Here is a 27147-nt window from a genome sequence, read left to right as displayed (position 1 = left end):
CACAATTGGATATAGACTATTGCTAGAGAGTCAAGACATGGACTAACTTTAATAAAATATGAAGGAAAATAAATGAAAGAACCAATCACACTATTATAGACCTCCGCACAAAATACAATAGCAACGTCAGCATAAAATGAAAAAGCAATAGATCCATATTAATACCTATAAATGCTAATAATACAATTTTAGTGCCAATGTTCACTGTCACAGCTTGGTCTTTTGTTCTTCAAATAAGATTGGGCAGTTTTAAGAATAGTACAGCACTGCATATTACGTTGTATAGTGTGCCATCTAGTGGTTGTAGTTTTGTACTGACTATCGCTACAGCAGGTACTCCAGGCTCAGACTGCGGAGTATTAAACCATGATGCAGTACAACAAGTTTGATTCAGACTATTAAGAGTGCTGACAAATGAATTACAACACACATTCATGAAAATCTACTTTTATTTGGATGCAAAATCTCACTTAAACTTAAAGCAATACAATTGTAGCAGAGCAAGAGATTAGGCTGTTCGCCGGTTAGTTGGAGTAGGTCTGATAGTTTCCCATAGGGCAAAACTGGTGGAAAAGACACATTTTCAACCGATTTTCAACCAAAAGACAAGTCTTTTTAATGTCTTTTCAACCAACTTTCCATCATCTTCTATGATCGCCAGAATTAGACCCAGTCAGCACAGAAAACAATCACTCAAAATAAAGCTGTTGGGTCAATCTCAATGAACATTATCAGAAAAGGATCTCATAGTTTCATTTTTAAGTTTCTCAAACGTTTTAGTTGACCAACATCAGCATTTTTCCCATCTAAATGAATTACGCTCATTTTAAACTGTGTCTTTCCCCCTTAAACCACAAGGTATAGATTGTCTCCTGGTGATGTTCGCTGTAATAGACCAAGTTATTCAATCAAGATGAAAGTTGTTAGATTTCTTACATACAACTCTGTATCACTGTTTAGCTGCCATACATATAGCTCATATTTCGTGTGTTGTTTTAATGCAGGTCTGGCACCAACGCAATCAGTTAGACATTAAGGGCAACCACACTGTAGGCAAAATGATGATACAGTCTGGAAACATTTAAAATAACCATTTTTTAAACCTCTGGTTTTGGGCAGGATTTGTAATACGTTATTTATATATGTGTATCATTTATTAGTAGACTATTCATCATACGTCAATTAGCCATGAAATTCCAAGTTTAAAGTGAGTGGTGTTGATGACATGGGGCACATAACGATATAGTAAACATTTCAGGGAACAGTTTTGGCTTAAAAGCGCAATTTTTACAACCAGTGGCCAAAACCCCTAGTATACCTCTTTAAGTATTTACGGTGTTAACTACATTTAAACCGTGGCTGCAAGCTGTTCCTCACAGGAACAGTGGCACCGGCCGGTACAAAGAGTGAATCGACTGTGTGGTATTCCTATATATTTGATTGAATTGGAACCACAGATGGGGAACGTGTAGACTGTGTGAAAACTGGGTCTGAGGTGAAAGTCGTAAAGAAAATAAGGTGATATCGTTAGACATGTAAAGCAAAGCATAAGCAAAGCCTAGAGGCATCAAAGTAATTCTGTAGAAGAAAAACATATTCAACAATTCAGTAAGGTAACTTAGGTAGCTGTCACTCTTTTGTTGTTGTTCGTCAAATCTTGCGATATCAACTAACGGTTTGACCACTGTATGAGCTACATTCCTTTGTGGTGGAAATGGAAATATACACAAGGCATCTACTCGAAAGGATTGTATCAAAATGTTCTAAAAATATCTCTGGTTGGTTTCACAAAAGCAAACAGTATCAAAAGCATTGACAGAGAGCAAGCAAGATAATAGGAGAAACCTTTACGACGCAAAGCTGGACGACCAATTACTTCGCTTTGATTGCGGACTTAGTAAAGTCCCGTACAGCACATGCAAAACCATTTAAATCAACACAGTCAAAACACAATACACAAAAGAACATTAACAACTGAACTTCACAGAAAACCCTAGTTGGTTTATTGTGCTTCATACGGATTAGGCTTGCCCTACTATACAACAATCATGGGCTGCTAACATCACGCATGTGTTCAGGCTACTGTCGATAGGAGAGTCGTCATTGGTTCAACGCCACGGAGAGGGAGGCGGATTGCCTAGCATTCACCTGCATCGTTTTATCAGAGGCATTTATCAGAAGGAAACCATCAAATAGGGTTGAGATTTTGTTTCTAAATTACATTTGTGCACTTTCATGTTTTACATCTAGACTGGTGTCAGATTTGTATGTGTTTGTTCGCGGACACCATTGTCAAAGCGTGACAAGTATATGACAAGCTGGCAAACAAGCAGAAACAGACCGACCCACAGGCTAGTAGCATATTCTCCCTCCAACAAGTCGCAGGTGCTTTTCTTACTAGTAAACCTGCGCCTATGTCTCTTCTACTATCTCTGGATATGTGTGTGACGTCATTACCCATTAGACCTAGGAGTAGAGACGCACCCACCCTCAGTGTCATCGGTCAAATTGACAACTCTGCTTGGAAGTCGATGAGGCTATGATGTATTTCAGACAGTGAACACTATGGAGGTCATTATTATGACCAACGGACTGCACATACTTTAAGCATGGAAATACTGTTGAGACTGCACACAATGTCTAGTCACCTAATGGTTACATTCCTCTATGGTTCCATTGAGTTCTATGGTACATGCCTTGGTCAATGGTAACGAACGCGTAGCACCATGCAACCTGAAGACGAGGTGGCTCCTGAAAACATCAGGAGTTCGAAAGGCCTGCATTACAGTTTATTTTTTTACATAAAAACAAGACGTTTGAAAATTAGTTTTTTTTACGTATTTGCTGATAGGACGGGAAAAGCTAGCTGGTGGTTTACATTTCTTTTAGAGCATCATTTGCGAAAGCATATAAGTATAGCTTTGTATTAATTTATAACAGTATTTAACTTAAAGGCCCAGTGCTGTCAAAAACATGATTTTTTTTGCAAATATTTCTACATTGTGAGGTTGGAATAATACTGCGAAATTGTGTAAATTCCGTTAATTATGTTTAATGAGAGCGTTTGAAAAGATGTCAGTCTGTTTGGGATGGGTGTGGCAGCGTCACCAGGCGGTAGAACGTGAACAGACCCATGTCGGATGTACTGCTGCGTCATGGGTTAAAACACGCCCGTTGTTCTTTCAGCAAAAACTTTCCTCTATCTTTCCCCACGGTCATTAAAGAGATTAGACAAAATATATTTTTAGAAAGAAACTTCACTGCCAGTAGTTCTTAGATACTCCAATTAGGCCCCAGTTTGTTGTAGAAAAAGTATTACTGGAGAAATAGATTGTTGCTTAGGAAGCAATTTTGGTTTCTCCTTTGACCCTTTAGTTATAGTATACTACTTATTTGTTAGCCAGAAATAATTCACTTCTAAGATAAAATCTATAAATCTTACATGAATAAACCGCTGCATTGGACCTTTAAAAATAATTTCTGGCAGGATTAAGATAATGTAATATTGGGATTCTGGTATGTGGGCCTCTGAAATGGAAGCCGTTTGGCTGACAGTGTGTTGTTGTCTATGCAGTGTTTGTGGTTGTGTTAAAGGGTGATGTTAAGATGGAGGTATGGTTGGTACAGAGTTGGGTGTCTTTACTCCTCCGATTGGCGGGATAGCTGCTTCTCGTACAGACTGAGGACGTGGTGAACAAACTGGTACTGCTCAGCTGTCTGGATCATCCCGCCTCTGGAGCACAATGCACACACACAGACGGGGTCAATCAGGAGAAAAAGACAGACAGGTGTCAAAAGTGAGAGACCAAAATGGAGGCTTGATTAGTCTAGGGAATTTCTGAGTCCTTGAACAGATTCCCCAATCCCCACCAAGAACTTTTCAGTTTTTACAGTTTCAAAAATAAAATACTCTTGAAGCATTGGAACAATATTAGTTAATTGGCTCAGAGAGTTTAGTATTTTCTTTGACAAAATCTAACCAAATTAAATGGGATTTAGGTAATAGGATCTAAGTCTCCTATTGGGAGAATGCTGCACTGTAATATGTAACATGCAGGTTAAGCTTTCAGTACGCTTATTATCTTGCATGTAATGTAGTATTGGGCTTGGAGTTATTTTAGATATGATTTCAGAAGTTTTTGCAAAATAGACAGGGACTCTGTTGTCTTTCTATATTTTTAAGGAAAAGCTAGATTCAACACTGAGGAACAAGGATAGAGAACATTTTTGTTTGGGAGCCAGACACCATGGAGTTGTCAGCCATGGTGGACGAGTCTAGGAGTTCATGTCTGACTGGGAGTCAGGTCTGAATTGGGGGGAGTGGTCTTGGGGAGGCTTTCTGTTTAAGTTACATTTTCTTTTGTCTCTTTAACTTTTTATTTTTTCCATTTCAATTGTTTCTAAAAAAAAAGAAAAAACAGTATCTTATCTTTTATTTCATAAAAATAACTGCACTGTCCATTCGTATACATTGCTGTTCAATTCAGATATTTGAAAATAAAGCCGATGGTTGACCCACCTGTCAAGGCGGAGCTGACAGGTAGTCTTCAGGATATCGACCACACCCTCACTCCTCAGTTGTCTACACAGGATGGAAGTGGCAATGAAACAGCCAGTCCGACCTATACCAGCGCTGCAGGGAGTGAGAGGAAGAGATGCCCGAGTGTATTAGACCTGTTAATCAGGTTAATGTTTCTGAAGTGACCTGAATGAATCATTCTCGAATCGCTGAACTAGCTCACCTGAATCAAATAGTTGAGGGTTGAATAATTACTTGATAAGCTGATTGGGTAGAGTTAGCTTTGAAATGGTTTAGATATGTTAAACATCCTCTCCATAGATGTTTGATTGTTTCCAACTTTACCTGCAGTGGACGATTACAGGGCCACTGGTGGGCGAAGCCTCTTCTCTGGCCTGCTCCACTTTCTGTACCAGCTCCAGAAGGGGCGGGGCTTTGTCAGGGGTCTTCTGGTCAGGCCAAGAGGTGTACCAGTACTGCCTGAGGCTGCGTTCTTCTCCCTCACACTGACACATGCACATACCCACACAAACACACACATGTCCTATATGTTCATCCCGATTGCACTGCTTAGCGGATGAGTCTGATTTGTAAGGGTCACCATAACAACCTGAACTTCATTGTGTCATATTAGTTTCATGTATCATTTCAGTGTGTAGCTGTGTGGACGCAAGTGTCCATCTGAGAGGTCAGTCTCACCTTCAGCGTGAAACACCTCAGGCTGTAGTCGTCCTCCTGGGTTACCGTGACGACGGTGATCTGGATGCCCTCGTGTGTCACAGAGTCTTCAGGCCAGTACTCAGCACATTTCTGAAGTGGCCAGCGTTGTCATTAGACATTCACTACCAGACCACTCTCTCTCTCTCTCTCTCTCTCTCTCTCTCTCTCTCTCTCTCTCTCTCTCTCTCTGTCTCCCTCTCCCACACTCTGCCTCTCTCCCTCCTCACCTCATTCTTCTCCTCTAGGTTGGTGATCATGACAATAATGGGACAGCGTTCCTGCCAGACCATCCTCCAGAAGTCCCCGACCGTGTTCACCGTGGGACCCTGGGTGGCGATGTACGACCGCTCCTCGCCCCCGTAGCCCTGAGGACGGTAACGGTAGTTCAACCGAGAGCCCGGGAAGTTCTGACAGGGACACGTGCACTGGGCCGGACCCACTCTTTTGGCCCCTAAGCGAGACAGAAGCGCTGGGGTCCCCACAGCCACGGGCCCTGTTGCCTATTGACGGGGCCAGCACTGCTCGTACGGGGACTTCTCGTAGCGGTGGCGCTGGAACAGTTGGACTAAAACGGACTTACCTGCAGGTAGTTAGCGTTGATATAGGTACTGAGGAAGTCATCTTCATCCGCCGTCTGGAGGACCACTCGGCTGTGTCTGTCTGGGAAACCGAGTGTCACATCATAAGCTCCTATTGGTGTGTGGATTTCGCGGCTCCCTGTCTAACACAACTTCAAAATGGCTGCCGTCTGCAGTGTCTCCACTCACTGGGTAAGATAGTCTTGTAGCGGTTTTTCCTCACAAGGCCCGGATAGTTGTATTCCTTTGGGTCCACAAAGTTCATGGGAGTTTCCTGTCAGTGGCAACAGAACAATGGACATAGCTTAGTAATGCATGGTTGTGCTGATAGGAAACGATGAATTATGTGTGTGTATAGTAGACACACAGTTTTTAGTAACAGGGTGTACCGCTAACTCATAAGGTGGTGTGCGATTGTTTGGACCTTTCTTGGTCTGAGAGACTATTTGTGTGTGTGTGAGCAAGAGATGGTGCATCTCATTCTAAATGTATACTGCATCTTCTAAAGAGCTGGCTATGCTAATGTGTTTCATTGTGTCCACATTTCGCCCACAAACTGTCTCTCATTGCCTTAGAGCGTGTGGGTTCGTGTGTGTCTGCGTGTGTGTGTTTCTATTACTCACATAAAACTCAGCTTGTAGGGCCTGGTGGTCCATAGCCCGTGTGTGAAGCTGGGCCGGGGTGAGGCAGTTGGTTCCCTCCCTTAGGTACTCTTTAGCGGTGTGGTCTCGGGGCGAGAGCTGGGCCCCGTAACCATATGGCTCCGTACAGCCAGGAGAACACATGTCCAGGGTCAGGGACACATTGGAGCCCCTCCTGACACACACACACATACACACATTGAGTGAGGTGTACCTTTTACTACTGGGTTGTGTGGTCGTCCAACCTAACTAGGTTTTAAGTTGCCCCGGGTTAAATGTCTGCTGAACGATTAAACGTAAGAACCTGTTGTTGTTGCGCATGGGGCTAACAGCAGCCGAGGAACACGTGCCAGGGTTGAGGTGAATAAGAGTTGAAGGGGGAAAAATGTTTTCTTTCAAACGTTTTAAAATGTGAGCTTTTTTCCCCCAATTCAACTGACTTCCTGAATTGACTGTGTGTCATTTGGCTCGACCCTTAACCCAATGGCCACCCCAGACCTCCCTGCAGATGCAAACTGTCCAGCTCCGTCCTCCCACAGACCTCCCTGCAGATGCAAACTGTCCAGCTCCGTCCTCCCACAGACCTCCCTGCAGATGCAAACTGTCCAGCTCCGTCCTCCCACTGACCTCCCTGCAGATGCAAACTGTCCAGCTCCGTCCTCCCACTGACCTCCCTGCAGATGCAAACTGTCCAGCTCTGTCCTCCCACTGACCTCCCTGCAGATGCAAACTGTCCAGCTCCGTCCTCCCACAGACCTCCCTGCAGATGCAAACTGTCCAGCTCCGTCCTCCCACTGACCTCCCTGCAGATGCAAACTGTCCAGCTCCGTCCTCCCACTGACCTCCCTGCAGATGCAAACTGTCCAGCTCCGTCCTCCCACTGACCTCCCTGCAGATGCAAACTGTCCAGCTCCGTCCTCCCACTGACCTCCCTGCAGATGCAAACTGTCCAGCTCTGTCCTCCCACTGACCTCTCCTGCAGGCCCACAGGTGTGACGGAAAGGGTGGTGCTGTCCCCTTCTGTCCGGGTCTCCAGGCCCAGGTCCAGGACGGGTGTTTGGGGTTCCACCTCCAGGTCCATCAGGTCCTCCTGGGCGTCCGTCCACTCTGACAGCGTGAAGGAAGGCTGGCGACTCACCGACTGACGTCTGTCCCCGTGGTCGGTCACTGCTGCCGAGGACCGCCACGCCTCCCAGCGGCCCAGTTCACACGCAATACGGACGATCTGGAGACACAGCATGGAAGAAGTACCCTTTCATAACACGCGGCATGCCAGCCCAAGGTTACTGTAGACCTCACAAGCTGAATAAGGGGACATGAGACAAGCGCTTGAAAAGCAGAGGGCATCTTTTTCAAGTGCTGCCCTCTTCTGCCCACTACGAGAACTGATACCCACCTGTGGGGGAGAAATGACAGGCAGAACAACCTGTCACGCCCAACTCTTTACTGTCCCGTACTGGAAGATAATCACTTATTGATAGTAAACTCAGAGTTGTTAAACTTAGTGATGCAAAACTTAGAGACACAAAAGTCAGACATGCAAAATTCAGAGATGTAAACATTTTAAGAATAGTTTATGTTAGCTATGCAGTTCAGCTTCTGTCGCCGCCACGTAAACTGCCGAGCTTGAAAATATTTGGCTTCAACTGTTTCCTTCAGCGGGCAGCGTTTTTCACGGTGTGCAGGAGAGGGACCTACCATGAAGACAACGATGGCCACGCCGATGCCTACGGTGGCCTGGAGGACCCAGTAGTTGTTGGTCTTCTCCACTTCCGCCACGACACGGAGGGACTGTACACACACACGCGCGCGCGCACACACACGTGGGACATACATCCTGCTAGCTTTTCATTGAATTTAACCATTAACTTAATGAGAATAATATATTTCGAAGAAGAGCCGGACAAAGACAGCAGAACGTCATGTGTCAGACGAACAGGATGTCACATTGACTCAATAAGCAGCAAGTCTGTATGTAACAAACAGTATAAAGACATGGGCTCTGGTCTGGGTCCATTTAAATGTAATCACAGCGGAGTAAAATACGCCCTGAGTCTCTATCAAACCTCTCTCAGGCTTTAATACAGTGTTAGTGATACTCACGTCCACTCCAAACACAGGGTTGAAAGACAGATGGACGCCCAGGTAAGTGTCTAAGAGCTGCAAGGCTTTGTAGAAGGCAGAGAAAAGCCCGTTACCGTCCACCATGAAAAAGACCCAATAACCCTGAGGGACGAGAGGAGAGAAGGAGCCGGGAGGAAAGGAGAGGATGAGACGGGAGGAGAGGATGAGACAGGAGGAAAGGATGAGATGGGAGGAGAGGATGAGACAGGAGGAAAGGATGAGACGGGAGGAAAGGAGAGGATGAGACGGGAGGAGAGGATGAGATGGGAGGAGAGGATGAGACAGGAGGAAAGGATGAGACGGTAGGAGAGGATGAGACGAGAGGAAAGGAGAGGATGAGACGGGAGGAGAGGATGAGACAGGAGGAAAGGAGAGGATGAGATGGGAGGAGAGGATGAGACAGGAGGAAAGGAGAGGATGAGATGGGAGGAGAGGATGAGACAGGAAGAAAGGATGAAACGGGAAGAGAGGATGAGACAGGAGGAAAGGTGAGGATGAGACGGTAGGAGAGGATGAGACAGGAGGAAAGGATGAGACGGGAGGAGAGGATGAGACAGGAGGAAAGGATGAGACGGGAGGGGAGGATGAGACAGGAGGAAAGGTGAGGATGAGATGGGAGGAGAGGATGAGACGGGAGGAGAGGACGAGACAGGAGGAATGGTGAGGATGAGACAGGAGGAGAGGATGAGACGGGAGGAGAGGATGAGACAGGAGGAGAGGATGAGACGGGAGGAGAGGATGAGACGGGAGGAGAGGATGAGACGGGAGGAGACAGGGCAAGGGAAGTGAAGCAAAGAGAGGAGAGGATGAGTGTAAGAGGAAGAGGAGAGAAAAGAAAGAGGTCTTAATAACATCAAAAAGATGTGAAGTGACTAACTTCAGTCTGATGTCATAACAGCATTCACAATGATTATGTAAATCTTCCACCTGTCCTTTCTCCCCAGAATGAATAAATCATCAACGGACGTTACCCTAGAAATAGGCCTGAATATTTTCTTGTTCGTTACCTTTTCAAATGAGACAGGGCAAGTTGCCATAAATGGTGTGACAAGAACAGAAAAACAAAGGCGACAGCATTTTGAATGTACTTTTCCTTTGTTTCTGACCGACATTCGCAGAAGACCGAGATGCGCCAATCACAGGCACGTCTCGCCCATCTGTTCCGTTCCTCATTGCGCCGCTCACTCAACTATGAAGTATTTGGACATACACGCCTCATCCGGCCCATAACCCGACCCACCGCAAGGAGTTGCTACAGCCGGACGAGGCGGACCAACGCGACAGACTACCTGTTCTCACCCCAGACGGCTGCCATGGCACCGCAGCGTGCTGTCAGAAGCCCTTAATCAGACTTCTCGGTTTAATGACGGCCGTACTGTGAGGCAGTGCCTTAGACACCTGCGTGGCTCGGGGGCCTCTTTCTAACCCTCTCCTGTGGTTCCTTGTATACTCATATTTATAAATAGGACACGTCCAGCCACGTCCCTGGTTCGGGTTGTCTATAATGTCAGAGCCAAGAGCCCCGTCGGCTGACCCACCGTGATTTGGGAGAGGGTGCAGAACACGGCACACCAGTGAATCCCCATGACCGCGGCGTAAAGCCTGTCCCTCCACAGGTCCCCCGCGTCTCCCACGACTCTCCGGGGCCCCGCGGGCCCGTCGCCGTCGCCCGGGATGGAGCTCGCTGGGGCGGCGTTCCCTGCCCGAGAGAGGTTGTTGCCCATCCTCGGGGGGTCGTCCAGCCACGTGGGCTCCTCGTCCGGCTTCAGGAACACGGAGTCCTCCGTGTGGGAACGGTTGGAGCTGCTGAGTCGTCTGGTCATGACGCCCCTGAGACGGACCGCCGAGGGGATGGGAAACAACACGTAGGATCAACCACACTCTGGCGGGAGGCACTGGGCTTGGATGCAAATCAGCTGTCAGGTGATGCTACATCTATGATGAACCTGTGTGTGTGTGTGTGTGTGTGTGTGTGGAGGGGGGTGTTGTTGGGCCTATTCAGGTGCATCGCATGGAGTGGCCCTCATCTCCGGATGCTCTTCTCTCACTGAGATCAGGATCTTGTGTGTGTGTGTGTGTGTGTTTGTGCTTGCGTGTGGGCTCTGTTATAGGGGGAGGGATGAGTCAGGGGGAAAGAGTTTACGGCTCTGTCCATCTCCATGGCAACAGAGTGCCTCTCATCCCTGCCCGTAATCATCCGCCGACATCACACATGGGCACACGCCCGCATGTACCTACGAGTGTGCGCGCACACACACACACACACACACACACATGCGCACACACAATGAACTATACACACACACATACAAAGACAGAGCTCTTAGTTTCTATTAATCTCACTCTTCTGTCTTTCCCTATTAATAAAGGTGATGCCTTCATTTGCCTGATTTCTGACAAACATGTGAGTACCAGAATTTCTATCAAAGTGAGGACCTTGTTTGAGTTTTACATTATTTAAGTGAAGACCTTTTGGCTGGTCCTCACATTGGTAATATTGTTTTTTAGGCTTGGGGTTCAGTTTACATTTAGAGTTAGAATTAGGCTTAGGGTTAAGCATTTGGTTAAGGATGCTAAATTTCCGATCCTCACTCTGAACGCAATTCTGTTGTTTGTGTGCTTGTGTCCGTGTGTGTGTTTATGTCTGTGCTTGTGTGTTTGTATGTATGCCTGTGCTTGTATGTTTGTATGTGTGTGTATGGCTGTGCTTGTATGTGTGTGTGTATGTCTGTGCTTGTATGTTTGTATGTGTGTGTGTGTGTGTGTCTGTGCTTGTATGTTTGTATGTGTGTGTGTGTGTGTGTCTGTGCTTGTATGTTTGTATGTGTGTGTGTGTATGTCTGTGCTTGTATGTTTGTATGTGTGTGTGTGTGTGTCTGTGCTTGTATGTTTGTATGTGTGTGTGTGTATGTCTGTGCTTGTATGTTTGTATGTGTGTGTGTGTGTGTGTCTGTGCTTGTATGTTTGTATGTGTGTGTGTGTGTGTGTGTCTGTGCTTGTATGTGTGTGTGTATGTCTGTGCTTGTATGTTTGTATGTGTGTGTGTGTGTGTCTGTGCTTGTATGTTTGTATGTGTGTGTGTGTGTGTCTGTGCTTGTATGTTTGTATGTGTGTGTGTGTGTGTGTCTGTGCTTGTATGTTTGTATGTGTGTGTGTGTGTGTGTGTGTGTGTGTCTGTGCTTGTATGTTTGTATGTGTGTGTGTGTGTGTGTGTCTGTGCTTGTATGTTTGTATGTGTGTGTGTGTGTGTGTGTGTGTGTCTGTGCTTGTATGTTTGTATGTGTGTGTGTGTGTCTGTGCTTGTATGTTTGTATGTGTGTGTGTGTGTGTCTGTGCTTGTATGTTTGTATGTGTGTGTGTGTGTGTGTGTCTGTGCTTGTATGTTTGTATGTGTGTGTGTGTGTCTGTGCTTGTATGTTTGTATGTGTGTGTGTGTGTCTGTGCTTGTATGTTTGTATGTATGTGTGTGTGTGTGTGTCTGTGCTTGTATGTTTGTATGTATGTGTGTGTGTGTCTGTGCTTGTATGTTTGTATGTGTGTGTGTGTATGTCTGTGCTTGTATGTTTGTATGTGTGTGTGTGTGTGTGTCTGTGCTTGTATGTTTGTATGTGTGTGTGTGTGTGTGTGTCTGTGCTTGTATGTGTGTGTGTATGTCTGTGCTTGTATGTTTGTATGTGTGTGTGTGTGTGTCTGTGCTTGTATGTTTGTATGTGTGTGTGTGTGTGTCTGTGCTTGTATGTTTGTATGTGTGTGTGTGTGTGTGTCTGTGCTTGTATGTTTGTATGTGTGTGTGTGTGTGTGTGTGTGTGTGTCTGTGCTTGTATGTTTGTATGTGTGTGTGTGTGTGTGTGTCTGTGCTTGTATGTTTGTATGTGTGTGTGTGTGTGTGTGTGTGTGTCTGTGCTTGTATGTTTGTATGTGTGTGTGTGTGTCTGTGCTTGTATGTTTGTATGTGTGTGTGTGTGTCTGTGCTTGTATGTTTGTATGTGTGTGTGTGTGTGTGTGTCTGTGCTTGTATGTTTGTATGTGTGTGTGTGTGTCTGTGCTTGTATGTTTGTATGTGTGTGTGTGTGTCTGTGCTTGTATGTTTGTATGTATGTGTGTGTGTGTGTGTCTGTGCTTGTATGTTTGTATGTATGTGTGTGTGTGTGTGTCTGTGCTTGTATGTTTGTATGTATGTGTGTGTGTGTGTGTCTGTGCTTGTATGTTTGTATGTGTGTGTGTGTGTGTGTGTCTGTGCTTGTATGTTTGTATGTATGTGTGTGTGTGTGTGTGTCTGTGCTTGTATGTTTGTATGTGTGTGTGTGTGTGTCTGTGCTTGTATGTTTGTATGTGTGTGTGTGTGTGTGTCTGTGCTTGTATGTTTGTGTGTGTAGTTGGAACCTTGTGTATCCCTCTTAGAGTTTTATAACCGGTTCTATATCAATAGTCATGAGGAGTAACTGTTTAATGAGCACCTGACAGACCTCACAAGTGTCTGACCACAGTAGATGTAAATGGCATCATAGAAAATATTTACTACTTACTAAATAGGTTATCTGTGAATTCTACACCTTAATTACCTCAAATCTAACCAGGTTTGAGAATATTACAATCCATGTGTATTTCCGATTGTATTGCATCTTCTGATACTTCACAACGTAATGTTTACATCTATATTTTAGTAATTTACCAGTTGCTGTTATCCAGATTAATTAGGGTTAACTGATCTGCTTCATGTCAGAACAACAGATTTGTTTTACCTTGTCCACATCAAGATTTGAATTAGAAACCTTTCTAAAGGGTCAGTCACTGGTCAGTTGCTCTTACCGCTAGGCTAACTGCCTCTCCTCTTCATTTTTGTAAATACACTCTGTTTTCACCTCCAAACTCTTCACTTTGTCGCCTGTTAATCTGAATGATGCCAGTGGGTGAGTATGTCTGAGGAGGTCAAGTGACCTACCTATGAAAGGTCTCAGGGTACGGGAAGGAAGTCAGATCACATGATCAGTTCAAAATCCTGTCTCCCGTGGCAACCACCAGTTGTCGGCCATGTCGGTTGACGGAATCAGTCCTGGAAAAGAGGAATAGAAAAATGGGAATGTGGGTACGCCAAAATATCCAAGCGGTGAAAGGACGTGTTCCTTCTGAAAAGGAGATTGGAAGTGGTCGGGTGTGATCTAGAGGTGTTACGTTCGGCTCGACTCCCGCTTGGATGTGATGACAGGAAGAGGATGGAGGTGGAAGGTGAACTAGTTGGCGATCATTTTTTTTCTCTCCAGGTAATGACACCATCTAGTCAGTCAGCCAGACGGTCAGTCAGCCAGCCCGTCGGCCGGCTAGCCAGTCAGTCAGATACTTAGTCAGACGGTCCGATCTGTAGGCTGTGCACGCTTCACTGTTGCTCTGTCGTTTCCTCTGTCCCTGCCTTCATCCCCGTCTTTCTCTTTGTCTTTCTGTCTTTTTTTCCCTTTCTTCTCCTGTCTCTTTTCCTCTTCTGCTCTTCCTTTCCTCTCCTCTTTTACTGGACTGCTGAATGAATGGGGTGAGCTCAGCAGAACATGAGACCACACAGTGTGTGTGTGTGTGTGTGTGTGTGTGAGCGCAAGTGTTGAACAGAGAGGTGCTGCTTTGAGTCCTTTTCTCTCGCAGCTCACTGTGAAGGTGGATTTGAAGTGATGACGCCAGTCACGCTGGCCAGTAGCCATGGCAACGTACACACACACACACACACACACTCAACTCAAACAGGTTGCAGCATCAAGTGTTTTCAATCGAGAGCGATGGTTTAAGTCCACCAAGATTCTTCATCTCGATGGATGGATGGATGGACGGATGTACGGATGGATGGATGTACGGATGGATGGACGGATGGGCAGAAGGATGGATGGATTGATGGACGGACAGACGGATGGATGGACGGACGGACAGACGGATGGATGGGCAGAAGGATGGAGGGATGGATGGATGGACGGATGAATGGATGGACGGACAGAGAGACAGATGGGCAGAAGGATGGAGGGATGGACGGATTGACGGATGGATATACGGATGGATGGATGGACGGATGGATGGACGGATGGACGGACGGATGGATGACGGATGGACGGACGGATGGATGGGCAGAAGGATGGAGGGATGGATGGATGGATGGATGAATGGATGGACGGACAGAGAGACAGATGGGCAGAAGGATGGAGGGATGGACGGATTGACGGATGGATATACGGATGGATGGATGGACGGATGGATGGACGGATGGACGGACGGATGGATGACGGATGGACGGACGGATGGACGGATGGACGGACGGATGGACGACGGACGGACGGATGGATGGATGGACAGACGGACGGATGGACGGACAGATGGATGGATGGACGGATGGATGGATAGACGGATGGATGGATGGACGGATGGATGGATGGATGGACGGACGGACGGATGGATGGATGGACGGATGGATGGATGGACAGACGGACGGATGGACGGACGGATGGGTGGATGGATGGATAGACGGATGGATGGATGGACGGACGGATGGATGGATGGATGGACGGATGGATGGACGGATGGATGGACGGATGGATGGATGGATGGACGGATGGATGGACAGACGGACGGATGGACGGACGGATGGATGGACGGACGGATGGATAAATGGGCAGAAGGACAGACAAATATACGGATGAATGAATAGAAGGACAGCGGCACTATTTGATGTGAAGGTTGTTCTGAGGCACAGTGAGTGAAGCTGGCGTTCCGGTAACCGTGGTAACGAGGAGCATACAGAACACACACACACAGACAATGATGTATCACTGTTGATCCTGACAGCGAGAGCCCCCCCGCCTCTTTACTGTAGAGCCTGAAGGCAGCAGTCGTTTAGTCACCCAGCTCAGCTGTGGGCTAAAGTATCGTACCGAGAACCAAGCACAAAATCCTCAGTCAAACCAGCAAACCTGCTGGGTTTTAGGTTTTTGTCTGTTGATCCATTTAGCGTGAGATAAAGTTCCATTAGAAGGACCGAGGAAGCTTTTAACTGGCAGTCAACACCTGCTGTTAATGAAACATGCAACTAATCAATTGATACGAATAATATCTACTCTATGAAGTATGTTGCATGATTCATAGTTGGGTTCAGATCCTCTCCGGTGTTGGTCTGAAGGTAAAGACCACTCTATATTTCACTGAACTGAGATCATTCTAGAAGAAAATGGACCCACTATAATGGAAAACAGCAAATGCACAGTTAATTGGCCCCACTGTTAATGCATTCCGAGCCAGAAAACACTGTTACAAACAAGCAAACCATTTAGAGTAGGAGATAATTTGTGTGAGTAGGAGAAAAGACCAATGAAACACTATGGCCAGCACGGCTACGCACTCTGTGATCACGATTCAGATTGTTGAAAATGACCCCCTCAGCGAGGTTCATGAATAATGCGTTTATACGTTTAAAAAAACAACATATTTTAGAATGGCTAATGTGCGTGTGTCCTGTACAATACAGCTAATAAAGTCTGATTATGAGACAAAGAGACCCAAATCAAAGCAGCACAAACAGAGGCCGAATCCTCATTTGATCACCGTTCGCCACAGAATTGACAAAACTTCATATAACATTCAAGCTGTTCTCATGTAGCCAAATGTTGGTTGGCTAAATAACCTTTCCGTCAAGCAACAGCAGAACAATGTCAAGTCCTCTGACCGAACGAGTCAAATGAAAAAGCTCTTTAAAAAGACCACCATATGACACGTCACACTTTCCACGCCTCGGTAGAAAAGACACATTTCGCATAACAATGATCCACATTAAATAGGATTCAGATAATCTTTTATGTCCTGACGTTTCAGATCCTGTACGATTCAGATTAGTACCCCTACTTTCATGCATGAATTAACACCACAGAACCCGAGCTGAGCCGAGCCGTACAGGTCCTGGCCCGGTTACACATCCACCATAGTTGCACACAAATGCGAGGTAAATGACAGGTCATGGCAATATCCCATGTGTGGTTGAGGTTGGTCCTGGGCATGAAATGTTTCCTGAGTAGAGACCCGGGAGTTATCCCAAGTCCAGATGAAGTGGATGAGACCTGCACCTGTTCATTTTAAAAGACTGATCTCAGAACCTATAACTCCATCTTGTGCGCATTAGCCAGCAAACTCAATTTATTTCCGGGGGGGTGGATGTGCGAACATCTGAACTAGCAAAAGCGGCAGATGGCGTGCAAGAGATGAGCTCAACTGTATTTGAGAGGACGCTTCGAAGAAACTAAAATTGCCACAGACCAGTGATCTGTCCGTGGGTAGACTGGTGTTGTTGCGCCAGCAGGAATTACAATTTTTACCCGGTCTTAAGATTAAACCAAAGTGGCACCCACCCCCTGAGCTGTGAGGGGAACATGTTTCGGGGTGGGGGTTAACTATACATTGTCACTGAACACGACATGGTAAGACAGATTCGGGGTGTTAACCCGGCTGACCGGCTTCATTTCCAAGCAGGCCGTAGTATCATCACGCCCAGCTTAATCAACCCCAGCGTCCGATTGGCTCGTTCAACTATTCTTTCCCTGTCTGTAACAAAACGAATGTGTGAAGTATTTTAGGTACTGAATGTGTGCAATCAATAATAATCAGCTCAGGATGAGAGTGTCGGCTAAATGACTAAAATGGAAATGTGATGTTGTTTTCTTCCAGATGAGTGGGTGAGGTGGCCAGAGGTAGAGTTGGGCACACACAGACACACACACACACAGACACACACAAACACACACACACACACACACACACTGCAGCACTAGGAGGAGGAAGTTCTTACTGGAACTGATGATGGGACAGTAACAGGAGACAGTCACATGAGAAACACGGACCTGCCTCCCTCAGCAGCTTGGATCACACACACACACCAACACACACACCCACATCTAGGCATTTATATATTTCATTAGGTAGACGTTGGAGATAGATTGAGAAGAAGATTCAAATCATCAGACTCCTGGCCCACACTAGTTCAGTTATTGTAGCTATCTGCTCCTCTGACTGCAGTATCTTTAAAGGTTCTACACATGGGATTTCTCTGGAAGAGAAATCTCCCTCACCCTGATTCAACAATTCACTTCACTATTTAGAGAACATTTTCATATTAGCAGAGCAAAAATAAATACAATATTGCAAGTGTCAAGCTTTTAATTCATATTTTGGAACCGTGCGGTTATTTTCTGGTACCCCTAATCGGGAAGGTGATTACAAAGAGGGTGACCCATGTGACCTACATAATCATCACGCCATTTCAAAATTCTCTTGCCAAGTCAAAAACATTATTAATCCCAGCAAATACTCAACATAGATCCTTTTCATTTCTAAATGTAGCCTGAATTCACATGATTTTGATTCTAGACTCAGTCATAGTACTGTCTCTGCTTCTACGGTTTTAAATGATGCTATTCCGCGTATGGAAAAGAAGAAAAACTGTGAGTTTTACTGACCTACAGTATATGGCCTTTAACACTGTGAAACAGTTATGAGTTTTCTTGAAAGGGCTTGAACCAGACTGCATTTAGCTGTTTAGAAACATATAATTACTGATAATATTTCTTATTCAGTGATAGTGACCATGTTCTGTTGGAGTCCTAGCTTGCCTTTCAAATGCTTTATTGAAGTGAAACAGGTACCTATTGCAGGTAAAACCAAGTATATTTTACAACCCTGTTTCCAAAAGAGTTAGGACGCTGCATGCAATGACGCAGAAAACAATGTGCAATTCATTTATCCCTATATTTAATTGAAAATAGTACAAAGACAAAATATGTTGAAGCCAAGACATTTTATTGTTTTTGGAAAATACATGCCCATTTTGAATTTGATGCCATCAACACATTTCAGTTGTGACGGGCATATTTACCACTGTGTTGCATCACCTCTTCTTTTAACAATACTCTGTAAGCGTTTCAGATCTGAGGAGATAAATTGCTGTAGTTTTGAAAGTAATTTTTTTGAAATTCTTGCTTGATATAGGATTTCAGCTGCTCAACAGTTCAGGGTCTCATTTGTCATATTTTTTATTTCTTAATGTGCCAAATGTTTTTAATAGGTGACAGGTCTGGACTGCAGGCAGGCCAGTTTAGCACCCGGACTCTTTTACAATGGCACCATGCTGTGTTCATATGTGCAGAGTGTGGTTTGGCATTGTCTTGCTGAAATAAACAAGGCCTTCCTTAAAAAAGACATTGTCTGGATGCATATGTTGCTCCGTAACCTGTATTATTGTCCAGCATTAATGGTGCCTTCACAGATGTGCAATCACCCATGCTACTGTATGTGCACTAATGCACACCCACACCATCACAGATGCTGGATTTTGAATTATGAGCTGATAACAAGCCAGAGGGTCCCTTTCCTCTTTAGCCAGTGGTCTCGGTGTCCATGATTCCCCAAAAATAACTAACATTTTTGATTTGTCAGACCACAGGACAGTTTTCCACTTTGCCTCAGTCCATCTTAAATAAGCCCAGAGAAGGCAACAGCATTTCTGGATCTTGTTTATGTATGGTTTCTTCTTTGCATGGTAGAGTTTTAACTTGCATTTGTGGATGGAGCAGTGTACTGTATTCATAGACAATGGTTTTTGGAAATGTTCCTGAGCCCATGCAGTGATGTCCACTACAGAATCGTCTGTTTATAATACAGTGCCTGTCTGAGGGCTCGAGGATCATGGCCATCCAATAATGGTTTTCAGCCTTGTACCTTGCATGCAGATATTTCGCCCGTATTCTCTGAATCTTTTAATGATATTATGTACCGTAGATAATGAGATCCTCTTAAATCATTACTTCTGAAAGACTCATCATCTCTGGAATGCTCTTTTTATACCCAAGCATGTTACTGACCTGTTGCCAATTAACAAAATTAGTTGTTAATGTTCCACCAGCTCTTTCTTTTGCATTACACAACTTTGCCAGTTTTTTGTTGCCCCTGTACCAGCTTTTTTTAAACGTATTGCTGGCATCAAATTCAAAGTGGGAAATATTTTTTAAGAAACAATAACATTTCTCAGTTTCAACATTTATTATGTTGTCCTAATATGTCTGCTCTCCATGATGTAGCAGCTCCCCTTCCTCTCCGGCCTTCCACCTCGGCGGTGTACTAACCACTGGCTGGGGAGTGATTGCAGCAGCGCATCCTGAGGACAGATCTGTTTTCAATCACTGTTTAGGGAACTTCGGAGAGCCTTGCCAGAAAATATGACGGCAATCCCATGTGATGTCGCGGTTTCCTCCGATTTGTATTTCGAGGACCAGCTGGTCTACGACTACGAGATGGTAACCGCGATAATCTCCCTTCTCACTGGGTGTACCCTCGAATGGGCAAAGCCGCTGTGGAATAGCGGGTCTGTGGAACTGAGGGTGTAATTCCGAAAAGTTTTTGACCATCCTGCAGAGGGTCGGGATGGGGGCGAGCGACTATTGCGCAAGATGCAGGACAACAGGCTGGCCTCGGTGTATGCCCTATCGTTCCGGATGGGGGCGGCGTCCAGCGGAAGGAACAAGCTGGCTCTAAGGACTGCCTTTCGCAAGGGATTGGAGGTCCAAATGGAACTGGCCTGCATAAGCAGTTCTGTGTCGCTGGATGCCTTCATAGCTATTGATGGGCAGCTCTGGGACCGTGAGAACGCCGGAGTTGTCTGGGTCTGTGCCTGTTCTGCGGAGAGAAAGGGCATTTCCGGAAGGGGTGCTCCTTGGCCCTGAAGTGGAGCAGGAAGGGGGTGAGTACACAGACAGTGATGTCGGGCACAGTGGGTGCCTTGCGCTTATGTGACATTGCCAGTCCTTTCTGTTGTCCAGTTGCGCTGTCTGGAGGTTTTCCCTCTCACCCCTCTTAAGCCCTGACTCTGGTAGAACAGGCCCTAGTCACTGCACTCCGGCTGCCGTTGCGCCGTTTGAGGTCCTAGATGCCCATACAGGCTTTGGATGGTTGTGGGGTCCGGCTCGATTACCCACGTGACTAACTGCCATCGAGAGAGACTGGAACTGCTGGTTATGACGTTGTCCATACACCCCATCATCCTGGGTCTTCCATGGCTCCAACAGCACGACCCCAACATCGCCTGGGGCAAACGGAAAATCCTGGGAGGGTCGATGGGGTGCTGGAAGTCCTGTTCGATGGTGATGTATGGAGCCACGTCCATGGAGAGCCCCGCGGGCGCCCTCCCAGTAAACATCCCATTGGAGTACGCAGACCTAAATGGGTGTTCTCCACCACAATGGCCAGGTGTCTCCCTCCTTATTGCTCCTGGGACTGCGCCATTGATCTCCTGCCAGAAGCCATGCTACCCACTCTCTATGGCTGAAAAGGACGCACTGGAGACCTTCATCAAGGAGCAGGGCCACATCCACCATTCTACGGCCCCTGCTTCAGCCAGCTTTTTCATTCCTAAGCGAGGTGTCCTGGGATATGTTGGGGAGGTACGTAGTGGTATACATTGACATTTTGATCTACTTCCCAACATACCACGTGGCCAATGTCCGTGCTGTTTTAAAGCACCTTCAACAGCACAGTCTGTTTGCCAAAGTGGAGAAACCGTCTCCTTCCTAGGATGCCACATTGCTCCATAGGGTGTGAAGCTGGAAGAGATGAAGGTGGATGCAGTGAGGTCATGGCCAGTCCTGAAAACCGTCAAGGAGCTACAGAGCTTCATCGGATTCGACAACTTTTACCGCCGGTTCATCAAAGGAATCATCACCATCACAGCGCCACTCATGTCGTTGTTGTAAGGCCATCCTCAACGCCTCTGCTGGAACCCAGACGTGGAGAAGGCCTTCCTTAACCCGCCTCAGAGAGTGCAGGGCCGGTTGATGACCTGGGTGCACACCACACCAGCTAAAGTACATCCGGGGCATCAATCGGACCCTGGAGGCGCTCAGGGGCTGAAATACTGGAGGCCTGGTATGGGGAGGACTGTGACACTATGTCATGTCGTGCTCCGTCTGCACACAGTCTAAGGCGCCGCGAACGACTCCAGCAGGTAAGCTCCATCCTCTCCCAGTGCCTCAGAGGCCCTGGTCACACCTGGTGGTGGAATTTGCTACGGACTTACTGCCAGCAGAGGGGAAGAACACCATCGCCATGGAAGTGAACGTTTTCAAAGATGGTTAGCTTAATTCCACTACCTGGTCTCCCCTCTGCTCTACAGGTCACTGAGGTGCTGTTCCTGCAGGTGTTCCGGCTGTATGGAGTCCTGGAGGACATTGTGATGGACCATGGCCGCCAGTTTGCATCTCGTGTCTGGAAAGCCTTCATGTCCAGGCTGGGGGTAGAGGTCAGCCTCACATCCAGGTATCACCTGAAGGCTAAGGGGCAGGCAGAGCGCACTAATCAAGAACTGGGAAGGTTCCTCCAGTCCTACTGTATGAGCCGTCCAGGTGAGTGGACACACTTTCCCCCCTGGGTGGAATATGCTCAAAAGTCCCTGCACCATTCCTCAACAGGTCTGATCCCTTTCCAGGAGGTACTCAGGTTCCAGCCTCCCTGTGCCCCTGGGTGGGGGGTTCCAGTGACATCCAGGCTGTGGAGGAGAGGTTCAGGAAGTCAGATGAGGTCTGCTCAGCCGCCCATGGCGGAGAGACGCCCCAGAGTACCGCCCAGGGGACAAGATATGGCTGTCCATGAGGAATTTTCTGTCTGCCCTGCCGTAAGCTTTGGCCCCAGTATGTGGGGCCGTTTCGTGTCCTCCAGAAGGTAAATAACGTCTCATACACACTCCAGCTCACTCCACCATACATCAACATCTCACCCATTTTCCATGTCTCTCTTCTCAGTTCAGTGGTTCCTGGTCTGCTGGGGGGATCCGGTCCTGCAGGTGGGGGGGGGGCCAATCGAGTGAATTCAATCCAGGACTCCTGGCTGCGGCGGGGCTGGAACCAGTACTTGGTGGACTAGGGGGGGGGTACGGCCATGAGGAGTGCCGCTGTGTCCGGGTGGTGGACATCTGTGACCCCTTCCTGACTGTGGAGTTCCATGCTCGCCGTCCGGACCAGCCTGCTCCTCGCCCTCTGGGTCATCCAGGTTGCCGGCGGGTGGCGGCATCAGGAGCAACGCCTGGGGGGGGCGTACTGTAACGTCTGCTCTCCATGACACGGCGGCTCCCCTTCCTCTCCGGAGCTCCGGCTAGCCGCTGTTTCAACCACCGGCAGGACAGAGACGGCAGCAGCCCATCCCAAGGACACACCTGTTTCCAATCACTGTTTAGTTGTGTTTATATTCTGTTGTTCACCCACTGCACCTCACAGATTATTATTTGTGCTGTCGTGACCATGTTGGTGCACTTGTTCAAACTTTAAAAGAAGATATAAAAGAAAGACTATTGATTGCTATTGTCGAATCTGAGCATTAACAATTACAATATGAATGTACGTTTCATTGGAAGTGAATGTGCCTAGATAATGAGAACAACAGAAACCTCTCTGTTTAGATTATCTCTCAGTAGGTAGCGCTCTAATGACAGGAATGTTTACGATGGCCATATGGCATGGGGGTTGACTTCTAAAAAGTTAGAAACGCCCTTAATGTATAGGCTAGCTGGTAACCAACATTACAGGGAGAAGAGATTGACTGAGATGAGATTGAGGTTGTGTAAGGAAGACCAGGTCCGTAACCTCATGAACAAGACTTTCTAATGCTGCAATAAATAATATACTTTCTCTCTCCCTTGACAAACGGGTATGCTAATTATTACAACCACTATACGAAATGGCTGATTTCTAACACTATCATCCATTTTGTTTCTTTTCCCTTTTTGCGTCACGCACTTGTTACACTCGCACCTTCACAAAATGATTTGCACATCATTGCCTTCTGTTTTTCTTTCCATTTTACAGAGCATCCTGAACAGGGTTGTTTTTGGAAACAGGGTTGTTTTAATAAAAATAAACATACAAATGTGTCTGTGGATTTATGCCTGCATACAGAGGATAGAGACCTTAGCAATCATGTCTGCCCTTGGGATTATCCAACCATTTGGATTGACAAAATGTATCTTTCAAAAAGTTAATTAACAGCCCCACTAGGTGTAGCAGTGGTCTTACTTGATTGTTTTGTAGCATTGTCAGCAGGAATTTCAGGTGGCTCTGGCCTAACTAGGATCGTCAGGTGAGTAAGCACGCCCTCACACGCCTCACTGCTAGGTGCTGCTTATCATAATGTATTGTGCTATATCATGGGTTCAGTGGACCACACGCCATTCCTTACCTTGTGGTAATGGTTCAGATGTTCAGGTTACCTATACTCAGGAATGGCTAGCTATGGACAGCCCTTCAATTGCCACCAAGCTGCCACCTTGCTTCTACTGAGAGTAAAAGCAGGAGTGTCATTACCCACTGCACCAAATAGCCCTGTTTCGCAATGTCCAGGCTACATATCATCCACAGCGTCAAATTTGCTCACTTAACACTGTTCCCCAGTGCAACATAAACATTAATACATTGCTATAGGCACTGAATGTTTGCAATCAATAATATAGTACATAACTTGCTCTGGATAAGAGCACTAGCTAAATGACAATGTAAATTAGAAAGATCGTTTTGCACCTCAAGTGGATTGTTCAAAACTCTTTAAAGTTGGTTTAGTTAGTGCCTCAAGGAGAATCGAAAAGGATGTTAGAAGGCCCGTTCACTGAACAATGCATTTGCTTTCTATAATTATGTTTTGATTTTCTTGTATTCTGTTATAAATATTTATGTAGATACAGTATGTGTAGTCTAATTGTGTATTGATTTGTTCCTGCAAAGTTAATCTGTAAAAGAGACCGTGGTCTCTGCATGACTTCCTGCAAACGGTTAAATACACAATAGACAAAAGAAAATAATCAACGAAATCAAGCTGTACACAGTCGCATAAAACATCCTGTATACTCTAGGAAAATCACACATCTTTTTTACAGCCTGCATCGACGCGGCGTCAGACGACCGAGGTAGATACGAAATATTCTATTCACTCCACGGTAGTCATTCATACAGAGACAGAACACCATTCATATCACGTACAGCGCTACGGCGAGCTGGAGAGATCAAACCGCACAGCGAGCGAGGTGTGAGAGCATCCGTAATGAAACCCACTGGGATGGGAGCTGTTGCATCCCTGGGCGATTACTTCTGTCTTCTTACATTGACAAAACATGCCACGCGCCAAAACCTGTACCGAGACGTTCAGTGACACTACGCTGCACAGTGACGACAGTGTCTCAATAAAATGTTTCTGCGTGTTTCTGGCATAAGGCGTAAGTGTCACAGGCGCACACGGCTCCCTCCCCACCTTTGAAACATTGCTCTTCACTCCATGTTGTAGCACAGAGAGGAGAAAGCAAATGACGGAGACAGGGGGAACAGCACTAGGCAATCAACACCAGTATGTTCAGACAGAGACAGTCGTCGCCAGTATGGTTTAGTCTGACAGAGACAGTCGTCACCAGTATGGTTCAGTCAGACAGAGACAGTCGTCGCCAGTATGGTTCAGTCAGACAGAGACAGTCGTCGCCAGTATGGTTTAGTCTGACAGAGACAGTCATCACCAGTATGGTCAGACAGAGACAGTCATCACCAGTATGGCTTAGTCAGACAGAGACAGTCATCACCAGTATGGTTTAATCTGACAGAGACAGTCATCACCAGTATGGTTTAGTCAGACAGTGACAGTCATCACCAGTATGGCTTAATCAGACAGAGACAGTCATCACCAGTATGGTTTAATCTGACAGAGACAGTCATCATCAGTATGGCTTAGTCAGACACAGACAGTCATCACCAGTATGGTTGAGTCAGACAGAGACAGTCATCACCAGTATGGTTTAGTCAGACAGAGACAGTCATCACCAGTATGGTTTAGTCTGAAAGAGACAGTCATCACCAGTATGGTTTAGTCAGACAGAGACAGTCATCACCAGTGTGGTTTTGTCAGACAGAGACAGTCATCATCAGTATGGTTTAGTCAAACAGAGACAGTCATCACCAGTATGGTTTAATCTGACAGAGCCAGTCATCACCAGTATGTTTTAGCCAGACAGACAGTCATCACCAGTATGGTTTAGCCAGACAGACAGTCATCACCAGGATGGTTTAGCCAGACAGACAGTCATCACCAGTATGGGTTATAGAGTTCTTACCTGGGTGTGATTCTCCTCACATTACCATCCTTCTTCGCGCTCAGCTCAACCCTTCGACACACTGCAATCCAAAGAGACCACTGTTATCACTCAGGAAGTGTTTGTGTTTGTGTGTGTGTGTGTGCGTGTGCGTGTGTGCGTCTGTGATGGGTTTTCTTTTGTTTGTTTCCTGGAGGAGAAAGATAGATCCACAGGCGACAGCCTCGTTTAGGTATATGCAGCAAGAGGCTGTACGGTAGCCTTGGCAACAGAGCCAGAATGAGGGAGAGGGAGGGGGGGGCGAGAGATAGAGAGACAGAGATTGAGAGGGAGAGTTTGAAAGGAAGAGACAAAGGGAGAGAGATTGAGAGAGAGGGACATAGAGGTAGAAAGATCGAAGAGATTGAGAAAGAGAGGGAAACAGAGGAAGAGAGTGAATGGAAGAGGGAGAGGGGGAGGGAGAGGGGGAGGGAGAGGGGGAGGAGGAGGGAGGAGGAGGGAGGGAGGAGGGAGGGAGGAGGGAGGGAGGAATCATAACAGTGCTGATCAGCCCCACTGTCCCCTCCTCTTCTCCCAGGCTGTCGACTTTGCCACCCACCTCTCACTCTCTTTCTCCCTCTATCTCCGCTGCTCATCCTTTCTTTCTTCCTTCCTTCCTTCCTCCAGCCAGCCTCGGCCACCATCGCCCTTTCCGTGCTACCTCTCTCTGACCGTTGGTGTCTTTCCCTCGCTTTCTCCTGTCACGCGCTCTCCCTGGCTCTCTTTTCAGCTTTAAGCTTCACGTTCCCTCCACCTCTCAGCCAACAACTCCCCGGACCCCCCCCCCCCCCCACGTGCTCCTTCCCTCCTCCCCCGCTCCCTCCTGCCCTGCCATATGGTAGCTTTTCCCTGGCAGCCCTCTAAACTGACCGATGGAAACGTAGTCAATAACCAATCAACACAAACCCACTACAACACATGCTCCCAGTCTTTCTGTCTCTCTTCCTCTCGGCCTCTCTCTCTCTTCGTTCTGCCTCCGTGTGTCTCCCCTCACAGCAACAGCAAAACATTGAAAAAAAACCACTAACACACACTCTCGAGCAGCGGGCTTAGGCTAAGCGATTTAATGCTGTTTTGTGACACACCTGGATTTGAACCCAGGGCACTGTACATGTACACACACACACACACACAAAGGCAGACACCTACACAGAGAGACACAAACAGAGGTTGATGGGCAGAGTAAACATGCAGCAGGTTAATCATTCTGGGAAAGGCCTTAGAACCAGCATCAGTTAACAGGCTACTTCATGGCCTTGTTGGAATTCTTACACCACTATTGTTATGACAGAGATGTTATCACATCCACTGCATTCATGCAATCACAAGCTTGACACTGTTCAGTTGTCACAAATCTTCTTCTAACTAACAACCTAGTCTGTATTTTTCAGAGGAGAAATGTGTGTTTTG

The 27147-nt window shown here is 46.5% G+C and overlaps 1 protein-coding gene across 3 annotated transcripts; it reads right to left on the bottom strand.

The window, feature by feature from the left end:
- Nucleotides 1–431: 431 nt before the first annotated feature.
- Nucleotides 432–26382, bottom strand: ptpn5 (protein tyrosine phosphatase non-receptor type 5). 3 transcript variants are annotated; one of them, XM_013131659.4, is made up of 15 exons: nucleotides 26297–26382; nucleotides 25720–25780; nucleotides 13525–13635; nucleotides 10121–10412; nucleotides 8562–8684; nucleotides 8157–8249; nucleotides 7430–7683; nucleotides 6441–6633; nucleotides 6007–6091; nucleotides 5820–5899; nucleotides 5467–5604; nucleotides 5219–5329; nucleotides 4865–5025; nucleotides 4520–4633; nucleotides 432–3733 (listed from the first exon to the last, which is right to left on the bottom strand). In XM_013131659.4, the coding sequence occupies exons 4-15, from the start codon at nucleotides 10403–10405 to the stop codon at nucleotides 3640–3642; spliced, it is 1731 nt and encodes a 576-aa protein (XP_012987113.1). In that variant the 5' UTR covers nucleotides 10406–10412; nucleotides 13525–13635; nucleotides 25720–25780; nucleotides 26297–26382; the 3' UTR covers nucleotides 432–3639. The 3 variants fall into 3 exon arrangements, with proteins under 3 accessions (XP_012987113.1, XP_019900513.1, XP_010864612.1); XM_020044954.2 differs by lacking the exon at nucleotides 26297–26382 and having other exon boundaries at nucleotides 25720–26039; XM_010866310.3 differs by lacking the exons at nucleotides 25720–25780; nucleotides 26297–26382 and adding an exon at nucleotides 13755–14293.
- Nucleotides 26383–27147: the final 765 nt, after the last annotated feature.

This window comes from Esox lucius, chromosome 19 (genome assembly GCF_011004845.1).
Source record: "Esox lucius isolate fEsoLuc1 chromosome 19, fEsoLuc1.pri, whole genome shotgun sequence".
NCBI classification, from domain to species: domain Eukaryota; kingdom Metazoa; phylum Chordata; class Actinopteri; order Esociformes; family Esocidae; genus Esox; species Esox lucius.
The sequence above is the reverse complement of the archived record's forward strand: the minus strand, read 5'-3'. Positions and strand labels throughout refer to the sequence as shown.

Bases quoted from the DNA above. Each gene is read 5' to 3' on its own strand.
- ptpn5 (XM_013131659.4), bottom strand. From the start codon at position 10,405: ATGACCAGACGACTCAGCAGCTCCAACCGTTCCCACACGGAGGACTCC. The intron at 7,684-8,156 runs GTAGGTCCCTCT...CTGTGTCTCCAG, and splicing joins TGGCCATCGTTGTCTTCATG to ATCGTCCGTATTGCGTGTGA. The intron at 5,330-5,466 runs GTGAGGAGGGAG...TGGCCACTTCAG, and splicing joins ACCTAGAGGAGAAGAATGAG to AAATGTGCTGAGTACTGGCC.